At 39.9% G+C, this 14,274-nt stretch overlaps 1 protein-coding gene across 1 annotated transcript in view; it reads right to left on the bottom strand.

Annotated features, from left to right (window-relative positions):
• Positions 1–14,274, bottom strand: part of zw10 (zw10 kinetochore protein) — a 37,466-nt gene that overhangs the window by 8,881 nt on the left and 14,311 nt on the right. The window contains exons 10-12 of the mRNA XM_060846763.1: positions 13,468–13,706; positions 8,867–8,938; positions 2,993–3,162 (exon numbers count right to left, since the gene is read on the bottom strand). Coding sequence (XP_060702746.1) covers positions 2,993–3,162; positions 8,867–8,938; positions 13,468–13,706 — 481 coding nt within the window. The remainder of the gene's footprint in view (positions 1–2,992; positions 3,163–8,866; positions 8,939–13,467; positions 13,707–14,274) is intronic.

Below are 14,274 nucleotides of genomic sequence, written 5' to 3'. Positions count from 1 at the left end.
GGTATCACTAGTGCATGCACTATCTCTGGACTTAATTCCTTTATATCCTAGGATGCTAGCCATTAGATCCAGGGTCATATCAGCTTTTTGCCCAATAGTTTCCCTCAAATATTTCGTCCCTCTCTTTTGACCCTCGGTGTTTAGTATCTTTGGAATGCTAATGTCTTTTACCACAAAGACTGATGCAAAATATATATCCAACTCCTCTGCCATTTCCTATTTCCCTAGCCTCATTTCCTAAACAGCCTATACTCACTCAGGCCTGTCTCTCCCTTTTTAGGCATCTGAATATACATACATAATGTAATAACATATAAATGTCGATATATAGGTTTAAGGTAAAAGTGAAAAGGTATAAAAGAGACCTAAGGGGCAACGTTTTCACACAAGGGTGGTATGTGAATAGAATGAGCTCCAGAGGAAGTGGTGGAGGCTGGTACAATTACAACATTTAAAAGGCATTTGGATGGGTATATGAATAGGAAGGGTTTGGAGTGATATGGGCCGGGTGCTGGCAGGTGGCACTAGATTGGATTAGGATATCTGGTCTGCATGGATGAGTAGGACTGAAGGGTCTGTCTCCATGCTGTACATCTCTATGACTCTATATTTTACTATCAATTTCACCCTTAAAGTTTATTTTCTCCCTCTTCTTTTTGGGTCATCTTCTGCTGGTTTTTAAAACTCTACTTCACCTTCTATATTCCCACTAATCTTTGCGACATTGCAAAAAAAAGTGAAACAATTTGATGCAATCTTTAATGTCCTTGGTTAATTATGGTTAATCTATCTCCTTCTCAGAATCCTTCTTCCTCAGTGTGATATATCTTTGTTGCATGTCATGAACTTTATTTTAAGTATTTGTCATTGTTTACCAACCATCTTTTCTGCTGAATTCTTTTACACTCCACCCAACTCTGTCCTCATTCCTTTATAATTACCCTTATTTAAGTTTAGAATCATAGAGCTCCTACAGAGTGGAAGCAGGTCACTCAGCCCATTGAGTCCACACCGATCATCTGAACAGCATTCCACTCTGACCCACTGCCCAACCCGATACTGTGTCTTGTATTTCCCATTGGCTAACCTACCTAGCCTGCATATCCCCAGACACTAGCCAATTTAGCATGACCCATCCATCTAGCTTGCATGTTTTTGGCCTGTGGAAGGAAACCAGAGCACCCCGAGGAAACACACGCAGACATGGAGAGAATATGTTTGTTTAATTACTCTCTGTCCTATCCATAGCTACTGCTAGATAATTAGACTACTCCCATTAATGTCTCCTTTCCCCTGTTCTTTCTCATCGCCAACCATTCAGATTCTACATCTTTGGATCCAAGATCATGATAATCAAACTCTCTTTGTGCTGCCAATTCACTCATTTTGTTTGAAATGTTATGTACGTTTAAGTGAAAGACATTAATTTTTAACTTTTACCCATTCTTTCCTCCATTTATCCCAATTGCTGCCTATAATAAAATGTGCACACTGCCCCTTTCTGTCACACTCTGCATATCATTATCTAAATATGTGCCCCGAATTGCTGCCATATATTCCTCTGCTTTCCCGCTAACCTCAACTCAGAAACAGAATAAACCTTAACCACGCATCAGACACTCACCAATTAATCAGCTGCCTCACTATAGCAGAGTGGGAGCCAATTCCTGGAAGCTGACAATGTTTAGACAAAAATAACCAAACATTTCTCCCCCTTCTTCCTCTAAACTCCCTGTAACAATCAATGTCAGGATTCTATTGTAAGTCACAATAGTGGAAGCGACGATTGAAAAAACAAGAGCTTAAATCAGAAAGGTTTTGAGCTTCAACAGACTGTGATGTTGACAGTTCAATCATGTGTTTCCTTGAGCTTTAAAAGTTAGAACAAGCATCTGTTAAAAAAATTGTTTTTGCTCACTAAGATATCTACAGGACTGCCAGCAATTGCATTCACAGCTTGGTTGAAATTAGTGGAACCCAAGGATCACATTAATTGAGCTGAAATAATTGTATTGACGTAATTGCAGGATGTAATGGCGTTGGAGGCAGTTCAGCGAAGACTAACTAGATTAATTCCAGAGAAGCAAGACTTGACTTCTCAGTAGAAACTGAGCAATTTAGGCCTATATTCTTGCAGAGTTTTGAGGAATAAGGGGAGAGCTAAATGAGGTATATAAGATACTCAAAAGGACAGACAAAGCATACATAGAACGGATGTTTCCCTTGTCGCACAATCTAAAACAAAAGGTCACGGTTTTAGGCTGGGGTGGCAGACTTAAAACAGAGTTGAGGAGGAATCACTTCTCTGAAAGGATCATGAATTTGTGGAATTTACTTTTCAGAGTGCAATGGACACCAGGGCACTGAATAAATTTACGAAAGAGATGGACAAATTTTTAATTAATAACCAATTAATGGGATACGTACTAAATGGCAAAGCAGGATCAAGGAAATGAGTTGCCCATTCCTGATCCTAGTTCTTATGTTCTGAACACTACTGAAGATTAAGCTGGTGTCAGGGAGGTACTCATTGTTAAACTGCTGTCAGTTCTCACAGGTTTGAAATTCTTGACAATCTTTCAGCCAGCTTATAGCTCCATAACTGTGGTGACAGGGTGGTGGAATACACCTCAAAGGAATTCCCTCAAAACTAATTTAAAATTTTCACTTCAGAGTATTCCCAGAAGCAGAACAAGAAAATTCACTGCCAACATTATCACAAAAACAATCCGCAATGTTAATGCTTAGTAAAGTTCTTATTCTTTAGAGAAGCAAGGCAGATTTTTAAATGTAATCTTAAAATATCACAGCAACAAATCTGATTCAACAGGCTTGTAAGTGAAGCCTCTACATCCGCAATCATTTTCAATTCTTCTCCGAACACAATAAGTTACGGATCATCACTGCTGTTATGCTACGTTAGGAAATACTTTTAAAAGTCAAAGATCATTACGGGGCTCAACAATTAGTGAAAGAAAATCAAGTCACGCACCTAACCGCCTAAAGCTTGGCACAAAATCTACAAAGGTGGCAGCTCCATTGCACAAAGGACTTGGCAGGGTGCACTGGAACTGGTGTCCCAAGGTGATCAGGTGGTGGGCAATGTACATACAGTTGTTGTGGTGGATAGCAGCCAGCTGCGGCAACTTCTGTAATGTATCCCTAAATGAGAAAAGGAAACCAATTTAGAATTACCATAATACTGCAACTTCTCCAAATAACTAAATGGCAACTGAAAAGAATTTGATATTCAATATTGGACTGGCTAGCTGTTGAGCAGGGCATGCCAGACCTTGTTATCTTTGTAATTGCTAGAGATCACAGTCCAGTCTGTTTGAAGTATGTTTGAGGTTATATTCCAGTATGTACCAGTCAGGCAGGGAGTAAAGGGTCTTGTGAGGGAGCCGTGGTTTAATAAGGAATTGGAATCCCTTGTGAAAGGGAAGAGGGCGGCCTATGTAAAGATGAGGCGTGAAGGTTCAGTTGGGGCGATTGAGAGTTATAAGGTAGCCAGGAAGAATCTAAAGAGAGAGCTAAGAGCAGCGAGAAGGGGACATGAAAAGTCCTTAGTTGGTAGGATTAGGGAAAACCCAAAGGCTTTCCATAGGTATGTCAGGAATAAAAGGATGACTAGGGTAGGTATCGGTCCAGTCAAGGATAGTAGTGGGAAGTTGCGCGTGGAGGCGGAGGAGATTGGAGAGGCACTAAATCAATACTTTTCGTCAGTATTCACTCAGGAACAGGACACTGTTGCTGATGTGAATATTGAGTCACAAGTGATTAGAATGGATGGCCTTGAGGTATGTAGGGAAGAGGTCTGGGGAATACTGGAAAGGATGAAAATAGATAAGTCCCCTGGGCCTGATGGCATTTATCCTAGGATCCTCTGGGAAGCTAGGGAGGAGATAGCGGAGCCATTGGCCTTGATTTTTATGTCGTCGTTGTCTACTGGAATAGTGCCAGAAGACTGGAGGATAGCAAATGTGGTCCCCTTGTTCAAGAAGGGGAGTAGGGATAGCCCTAGTAACTATAGGCCAGTGAGTCTCACTTCTGTTGTGGGCAAAGTCTTGGAGAGAATTGTAAGGGATAGGATTTATGAACATCTGGATAGGAATAATGTGATCAAGGATAGTGAGCATGGTTTTGTGAAGGGCAGGTCGTGCCTCACAAACCTTATTGAGTTCTTTGAGAAGGTGACCAAGGAAGTGGACGAGGGTAAAGCAGTAGATGTGGTGTATACGGATTTTAGCAAGGCGTTCGATAAGGTACCCCATGGCAGGCTAATGCAAAAACTACGGAGGTATGGCATTGAGGGTGCATTAGAGGTTTGGATTAGGAATTGGCTGGCTGGAAGGAGACAGAGGGTAGTAGTTGATGATAAAGGTTCATCTTGGAGTGCAGTTACTAGCGGTGTTCCACAAGGACCTGTTTTTGGGACCATTGCTGTTTGTCATTTTTATAAATGACCTAGAGGAGGGGCTTGAAGGCTGGGTGAGCAAGTTTGCGGATGACACGAAAGTCGGTAGAGTTGTGGGCAGCGAAGAAGGATGTGGCAGGTTACAGCGGGATATAGATAAGTTGCAGAGCTGGGCAGAAAGGTGGCAAATGGAGTTCAATGTAGGTAAGTGTGAAGTCATTCACTTTGGTAGGAGTAACAAGAAGATGGATTACTGGGCTAATGGCAGGCTACTTGGTAGTGTGGATGAGCAGAGGGATCTTGGTGTCCATGTACACAGATCTCTGAAAGTTGCCACCCAGGTAAATAGTGCTGTGAAGAAGGCATATGGTGTACTGGGCTTTATTGGTAGAGGAATTGAGTTCTGGAGTCCTGAAGTCATGTTGCAGTTGTAGAAGACTCTGGTGCGGCCTCATCTGGAGTATTGTGTGCAGTTTTGGTCGCCATATTATAGGAAGGATGTGGAGGCATTGGAACGAGTGCAGAGGAGGTTTACCAGGATGTTGCCTGGCATGGTAGGAAGATCGTATGAGGAAAGGCTGAGGCACTTGGGGCTGTTCTCATTGGAGAAAAGAAGGTTTAGGGGAGATTTGATAGAGGTGTACAAGATGATTAGGGGTTTAGATAGGGTTGACAGTGAGAACCTTTTTCCACTAATGGAGTCAGCTGTTACTAGGGGACACAGCTTTAAATTAAGGGGTGGTAGGTATAGGACAGATGTTAGGGGTAGATTCTTTACTCAGCGGGTTGTGAGTTCATGGAATGCCCTGCCAGTAGCAGTGGTGGACTCTCCCTCTTTATGGTCATTTAAGCGGGCATTGGATAAGCATATGGAGGTTATTGGGCTAGTGTAGGTTAGGTGGGCTAGTGTAGGTTAGGTAGGCTCCAGTCGGCGCAACATCGAGGGCCGAAGGGCCTGTACTGCGCTGTATTTTTCTATGTTCTATGTTCTATTCCATCACTTGGTCTCCCCAGATAATTAAAGATAAAACTATTTTAACCTTGATAAAGAATCAATTTGATGGATTAAAAAAAAACAAATGCAACTCAAGTTTTTGTTAATGTTTGCAATGACACTTCCAAAAGCAAAATCACAGTACAGCATTATTTCCACAACATTCAGAAATCTTTAGTTTAATCAGAATTTCTAATGCAATGACTCAGAAAAAGGCCAATTAATTTTGTTTATCTTTATATCTTTAAGGGGTATGAGCATAAATACAGAAAGGCAGCATCTGTTATCCACCTTTCATTTCACTCCAACTAAGCTATTTTGAACTAGTTGCTGTGGGTTTGGAGTTTGATGTAGGCTAGACTCGGTAAGGACAGCAGATTTCCTTCCCTAATGGAATTAATGAATGAGTTATTGTGGTTGAATTTGAACATATACTTCCAAGTGCATTAGCCTCAGTTTCTGGATTACCAGATCAGTGACACTATTACTATAACACTGTCTGTCCCATGATAATATCGATTTACATATACAAATGATAGATTAAAAGCAAGGGATAAAGTAACAGATGGATCAGTCAGCTTAAATAGATGATGAGAATGCATGTGGAAAGCATAAATACTAACATGGTTCTCTTCGACTAAATACCTTGCTTCTATGCTGAAAGTTCTTCACAATACCCAATAATAATTCATACAGTTTAACGTAATAGGCAATATTATAAAATACAGAATGAAAGGAGTCACATAGGAGATATTAATTCAGATGACCAAAAGTTAGGTCAAAGAAAAAGAGTTAGGTTTTAGAGAGTGTCTTGAAGGCGGAAATGAGGCATTGAGATAAAGAGGCGTCAGGACTGAATTACAGATCTTACAGTCCAGCAACTGAAGGCATGGCCACCAATGATTGAGCAATTTTAATTGGAAATGCACAATAGAATTGAAGAGCACAGATATTTTAAAATCGAAATGATTGGAAACAGCAGAGATCAATGCTTAGCATTATATAATGGGTCTATCATACCTCTATTTAATGGTTCCAGTGATGACAGTATTTTTTTAAAAGACTGGTGATACATCAACAAATAGCTGTGGATATAACTTCAATGATTATCTGGAGAGACCAAGTGATGGAATATAACCTCAAACAGACTGGACTGTGATCTCTAGCAATTACAAAGATAACAAGGTCTGGCATGCCCTGCTCAACAGCTAGCCAGTCCAATGCAAATTATGTCTTAAACTGCAGACTCACTTTGTATTTTTCATTATGAAGGATGCATAAGGACAGGGGTTAAAAATTTAGTTTCAAACCTAATGAAATGTGTTAATGACATTTAATGTTCTCACGTGCATAGTCAGGGTTCAAGCATAAGTACACAACGAAAGCCACACTTGAAGTGCTATCCCTTAAGCACCTTGCAGGTAAAGATGTTTTCTTACTCAGATTGTGGCAAACCAGTTAAAAGAAAAAGTAAACTGACAACAAAAGGACTGAATTAAATCATGGCTGAAATGAATCAGAACTACAGAATTTCAACCAATCGGTAAAAATAAGAATCCTGAAACCAACTGTCCAACTCCATCAGTTACCTCCACCAAAGGCTGCAACATTCAACTAGCCATTCTTGGAAAAACAATTCAGAGACTGATCCATATAGCTGTGTTGTTTTGAAAAATACTTTTATCTTTTTGGACACACCTTTTATTTATAATTTGTGTGTATCTGTATTGCATGATTAATTCGTCTGGTATCAAATGCACAATAAACTCACTATTTTTGAACTCAAGAAAGCTTGGTCACATTTGATCCTTTTAAAATACAAGTTTATTTGGTCTGGTTGAAAGGATCCATTTTTAAAATTAATTTTACCGCGACCAACCGAGGCAACAAGGTATGGGGAACCTGTTCATCCCTTCCAAATCGGGAGGTTCTTGGTTTGGGATACCCCTCTGAAACTAGAACATATTGGGGAGGCTTACCTTGGGTATAGACAAACATGTTTTTGTCTGAACACTGTATCTAAAGATTGAAGATTCAAAAGTTGGATTGTAACATTTTGTTTATGCAACCTCTCTGGAGGAATATAAAACCAATCTTCACTGAGAAGTATAAGCAAAAACAATTAGTCCTAAACAGTAAAATCAGGTTGCTAGTTCACTTGAACATAAGATGCTTGGGAAAATATTTGGCAATTTTGAAAATATATTGTAGGTCAGTGCAAAAGTCTTCACTCTCAGGTTGTGCCCTCAGGTCCTCATGTCTCCCACTCGTGGAAACATCATTTCTACATCAATCTATCAAGGCCTCTCAGTATTCTGCAAGTTTGAAATAGATCTCCTCTCATCCTTTTAAACGCCATCAAGTACAGATCTAAAGTCCTCAAACACTCCCCATATGACAATCCCTTCATCCTAGGATCATCCTTGTAAACCTGCTCTGAACCCCAACACGGCTAGCACATGCTTTCTGAGAAAGGGCCCAAAACTGCTCACACCATTCCAAATGTGGTCAGAGTACAGCCTTAGCAAAACATCTCTGCACTTTTTTACTTAGCCCTCTTGAAATGAATGCCAGCCTAACTGTCAAATGAACCTCTGTGCTTCAAATTTCTGAAGCCTTTCTGTTTTGAAAGTAGTCCACGCTCTATTCTTCCTACCAAAGTGCATCACCCCACACTTTCCCACATGGTATTACATCTCCCACCGTTCTGCAGTCTCCCTACTTCCTCAACGCTACTTGTTCCTCCACCGATCATTATGTCATGTGCTAACTTCGCAACAACGCCCTCAGTTCCCATGTGCAGATCATTAATGCACAATGTGAATAGTCCTGGTTCCAACACTGACACCCTGCGGAACTCCATTACTCACCAGCTGGCATCCTGAAAAAGACTCCTTTCTCTCCACTTCCTTCTGCCAGTGAGCCATTCCTCATGCCAGTACCTAAACATAGGTAAGATGAGCTCTTCTCTTATTTAGCAGCCTCTTGTGCAGCACTTTGTCAAAGGACTTCTGGAAATCCAAACAAATCACTTCTTCTGATTCTCCTTTTATAACTTGCTTGTTATCTCGTCAAGTTTCAGGTTAGAGCTATATCAAAAATCCATTCAACCATATTTTTCTGTAAACTTGACAAATGAATGCTTTCACTGTAAATAAGTTGCCCTGTAAACCTATAATTATGTAAGTCGTATGTGGGTGAGAGGAAATGAAAATGCAAACACATATTTAGGCTGTTTAAACATACCAAGGTAGATTAGATGATTCTCAGCTACCTGCAAGTCAATTTCTGCCTGTATTAGGGACTATGCAGTTGACTTCCCTAAATAGGCTGAAAACACCATTCCATGAATCAGCAATGTGGCCAAGCTACTGCACCAAACCTAATAATGACTGCAAATTCAATGGTGTAAAGAATTTAAAAATCACTTATAAAAACTATTAGAAAATACTTACTTATGATAGGTTGGTACCACATCGTAGAACAAGTGGAACATGTTTCTCACAGTGTAGAAAAGCTGCATGGCACTGAAATACAAAACAAACACCATATGTGTAACTGTTAGTAAACAAATATAAAAGCAGAAAATATTGGAGATACTCAATCGGTCTGACAGAACACTGGAAGAAAAATATTTAATTTTCAGGTTACTGCTCTTCTATCAGAACTTGGAAAGGTTAGAGATGTAATAAAGTTTCAGTGACTGATTTTAGGGATGTGGAGAAGGGGAGGAAAAGAACGTAAGTAAGACAGAAGAGATTAAGTGAGAAAAGGGTCTATGTTTCACAGCCAAAGGGAGTTGCAAATTGGACAAGAAACAAACAAAAGGAATAACAAGACTTTCAGAAATTGACAACTTTTGGATTTGATTTTTCACTGTAAATCATTAAATCTTAGCACCGCCCATTGGCCTAAAAACACAGCACTAAAGGCATCACTTCAAACATCCTTAAAGAGGGTGCCAGGTTTGGAGGGTTTGAACTACAGGAAGAGGCTGAGACCGTTTTCCCCACAGCATCCAAAGCTATTGGGTGATCTTATAGAGGTTTGATAAGATCATGAGGGGCATGGATAGGGTGAATAGACAGGATCTTTTCCCTGGGTTGGGGGTAGCCCAGACCTAGAAGGCATAGGTTTAGGGTGAGAGTGGAAAGATTTAAAAGAGGTGCATGTATGGAATCAGCTGCCAGAGGAAGTATTGGAGGTTGATAGAATTACAACATTCAAAAGGCATCTGGAGGGGTATATGAATAGGAAGGGTTGAAGGAGATATGGTAAAAACGAGGACTGCAGATGCTGGAAACCAGAGTCTAGATTAGAGTGGTGCTGGAAAAGCACAGCAGGTCGGGCGGCATCCGAGGAGCTGGATAATCGACGTTTCGGGCAAAAGTCCTTCATCAGAAAGATTCCTGATGAAGGGCTTTTGCCCGAAATATCGATTTTCCTGCTCCTCGGATGCTGCCTGGCCTGCTGTGCTTTTCCAGCACTACTCTAATCTAGACTTTGAGGGATGTGGGCCAAGTGCTCGTAAATGGGGACTCGATTAATTTCGGATATCTGGCTAGCATGGACTAGTTGGGCCAAAGGGTCTATTTCCATGCTGTACATCAATTTGACTCTATGACCTATCACTCCAATTTTCTGGATCCATAATTCAATGTCCTGCTGCACTTTCCCACTCAGAAAAAAAATTAGGGTCAACAATATTAGTGTACAACCACATTGTAACCCATATAACATGCTTCTCAGATTTTAAGACTTTGTACAGTTGAATTATGTGAATGTCATCACCAGGCTAGCAGAGATTCAAACACATCACCAAACTATCAGCAACAGAAATTTATTGCTAAAAAAAACCTCAATTTAGAGACCTAAATACATTTACAATGCACAAATTATATAGGCTTCTTTTGTACATTTTCTGACAATCATTCTAAAATTCTTCTCACATGCAACCCAAGCATAGAAATGTGTAATAAATTTACCAATTAATAACACAAGTATGATTTTAATAACTTCCTCTTATACAGGCTGCTCCTGGGCTCTGACTCTAAGTCTATTCACAGGTAAGTCAGAACACAGTGCAGAACAGTATAAAATAGCCTGTCAGTACAGGAAACATTTGTACATCAGATCTTTAAAATTGCAATCTGGAATTGTGTTTCTAAGTACAAGCATTAAAGTCAAACTAAGAGACCCTGAATAGACACGGGGGGAATCGATATTTAAAAACATAGAAAACAGGAGCAGCTATAGAACTTAGAAACTGTTCTGCCATTCAACATGATCATGGCTAAAGCTGAAAAAACTGCAGATGCTCTAAAGCAGAAACCAAAACAGGAATGACTGTAAAACGCTCAGCAAGTTTGGCAGCATGTGAAAAGAAATCAGAGTTAACATTTTGGTCCAGAGTCCCTTCCTCAATATTCTGCTCCTGCTTTCTTCCCTACCCTGATCCCTTTAGCCCCAAGAATCATATTCAACTGTTCCTTGAAAATATTTCAGTGTTTTGGCCTCAACCACTTTTTGTGGCAGAGAAATCAACAGTCTCATTATTCTCTGGCTGAACAATTTCTCCTCAACTCTATCCTAAATGGCCTTTCCCATAGCCTCAGACCAGGACCTGGTTCTGGTCTACCCAGACATCGGAAACATCCTTCTAGCAGAATGTTATATATTTCTATAATATCACCCTCATTCTTCTAAACTCGAGTGAACATAATCCTGACTGATCCAGTCTTCCTTCATACATCAATCCTGCCAAGTAAACCTTTCTTGCATTCCTTCAAGATCATCAACAAGACACGCATGCTCCAGCATTCAAATCACCTTGCTATGAAGGCCAACATACTGAAGGTGCAAAATTTTAGAGTGCCAGCTAGGACCAGCAGCTGGGTTCCAAAGTATACACAAACATCAGCAGGATGAGAGAGCAAGAAATGGGAGACTCACAACAATGCACAAAGTTTCCTAATTGAGAAATAGGAAGATCTTTACCACATTGTCTATTGGTCCCAAACCTCATCTATTCACCCCTGTGAACTTCTAATGCAGAATACAACCACATTCCTTCTTGTCTCTAGAAGGACAATACCAAGTGTTTGCAGCGCGATTAGTGCACAGAAATACAATTATCAGCCCACAAATAGCGACTGTGCTGTGGCCTTTGCCTAGTGAATATCATTTTTAATGAAACTCCACATAAGTTGTGCTCATTTGAACCTTAGTGGAGGGGGGGCCTAGTCTGTTCAGTATTGATTGTCACACACTAATAAAGATACCACTTGACTATTGCAACTGGACTCCAAGTATTGAAAGTTTATAATAGTATTTCTCAGACCTCTCAATATTATTTGTCTTCTTCAACACCTGCTGCAACTGCCTGCTTACTTTCAGCAACCGGGTGTAGAAGGATACCAGTCTCCAAACCTCCCCTTTCTCGATCTAACTTGGCTAAAGAAACACTAATAAACTAACAGACCCAGAACCTTTTACAAAAAAAACAAGTTTTTTTTAAATTTATGAGCTTTAAGCTGAAGGATATTCATTTGGGTAACACTTGCCCTATTTGTGACATCTGATATTATCAAGTGAAACACAGTACAGTTTGATGTACACCACGCGCAGCAATGCAAGAGATTTTGAAAATGTCTATATAATGACAAGATTAACATGTTAATATTTGCCACCGGCTCTCCTAAGCCCTCAGGCTAAGGTGTTAACTTGTAAAATTAGCAGCGAGTGCAGGTTCCCACTTCAACAATGCCTTGTTCATTTGAAGGTGGGGTGCTGTAAGATTGGTTCACATGTCATTGGAACTTATTCCTGGAACTTACCTGTCCCACACCTCCCAGCCCCTGCAATTTTACTAGGAGCAATCAAGACATTGAGAATTTGATAAGGCAAATTGGATACTAGCAACAAAACAGTGATTACACTTCAAAGTACTTCATTGGCTGCTATACACTTTGGGGTATCTGGAGGATATAAAAAGGTTTATAATCACAAGTTATTTCTTTCTATTAACCCATATGAGGATAAGTAAGATCTGTTTTCCACTACAAGTCTCATCTCCAATGTCTGACGTATTAAACAAGGTGTCACATGCACTGAATGAGCTCATGACATAAGAAACACAATATGAAAGTTGATTAATAATTTGTAATATTTCAGTGCATGGAAACTCATGTTGAACAGTCATAAACACCCACACTGTTCCACTTCAGTGAAGGTAATAGTCCAAGCAGACAGCTGCTTGCTTCAGGTAACAGAATTCAAAATAATATACATCAAATTTTATAGTCCAACTCCAAATGTTTAGTCATTTATACCTGACAGACATTGATCATTTTTATTTTCAATTTTATTCTTCAAGAACAGAACAGTTGTGTATATGCAAAGAAGCAGATGCCAAGCATAAGATCACTTTTGATCCTCATTTATAGGCACACATCAATCATTAAGCAGACTCTCAGAGGGACAGTACATAACAGATGAGACAGAACCATTTCACCTTACAGACAGAGTTGAGGAAAGGTCTAAACAAACAACTCTATGAAATAGATACAATGATACACAGACACAATGGGCCAATGGCCTCTCAGTGGTACAAGTCTATGACTTATTTTTAAAAATCGTAATGTGATGCAAAGAGGTCCTTGAAATTTCTTCTCTCCCAGTTAGGATTCCCCCACAATAAATACAGCTTTTCAGATTGCGCCACACTGAATATTAAACATGAGCAAGCATCTGTAAAACAGCTTTAAGAATGTGGCTAAAGCTCAATGCTTGGATAACGAAAAAAACAATTCTAATCTACATCCAATACAGCCCAAGAAAAAGATCTGAGGATGTGTCAACTACATTTTAGCCAATTTTGCCAGATACTAACGTAGGCCAACTAACGTACTGTTGCAGAAATTTTTGTTTTATTTTGCCCTGAGCATATATTTTTATCCATAACTGCCTGGGAGGGACATTGAAAGTGGAGAATTAGTTTTATTCTAAAGAACACGTATCACTTACTGTTAGGAAGTAAATGCAGAGAATTACTTGCCATTCAGGTGTGGCACTCGTGGCCTCCGAGAGTGTCTGGTAGGCCAGTTCGATCAGTTTCTGGACAGATTCACTGATACGGCAGGTCGGAATGCAGAGAGTCCGATGGCTGAGCTGTTTTCCATATCCCAAGTTCACCATATCACTCGGAGCAACAGTAGACGTCTCTGGCATTTTTGCTTTGCTGACCAACCCCACGCTGGGTAGCTTTGGTATGGAGATCTTAGAATCAGGTGTTATCTGAAGATAAAATAGTAAGTAGACTTTTACATTTCATGTTCAAGGTTTTGCACCAAATTAACAGCTACACTTAAACATAAAAATAAAAGACTACCAAACAAAAGTCTGATATTAAAGACAATAGTGAGAGTGGGTCATGTCTTTTTGTGGCTAGTTGATGTTCCTGTATCCTGGTGGCTAGTTTTCTGCATTTGACCAATGTAGTGTTTGTTACATTCTTGCATGGTATTTTGTAAATGACATTAGTTTTGCATGTTGTCTGTATAGGGTCTTTCAAGTTCATTAGCTGCTGTTTTATGGCAGCCCACAAACCCATCAACACATTAAAATAGCAGCTAACGAACTTGAAAGACCCTATACAAACAACAAGCAAAACTAATGTCATTTACAAAATACCTTGCAAGAACTGTATCAAACACTACATTGGACAAACAGGCAGAAAACTAGCCACCAGGATACACGAACATCAACTAGCCACAAAAAGACATGCCCCACTCTCACTACTATCTTTACATACAGTTGAGGAAGAACACTACTTCAACTGGGACAACACGTTCATCCGAGGACA

Source organism: Hemiscyllium ocellatum, chromosome 29 (genome assembly GCF_020745735.1).
Source record: "Hemiscyllium ocellatum isolate sHemOce1 chromosome 29, sHemOce1.pat.X.cur, whole genome shotgun sequence".
Taxonomy (NCBI): Eukaryota; Metazoa; Chordata; class Chondrichthyes; order Orectolobiformes; family Hemiscylliidae; genus Hemiscyllium; species Hemiscyllium ocellatum.
The sequence above is the reverse complement of the archived record's forward strand: the minus strand, read 5'-3'. Positions and strand labels throughout refer to the sequence as shown.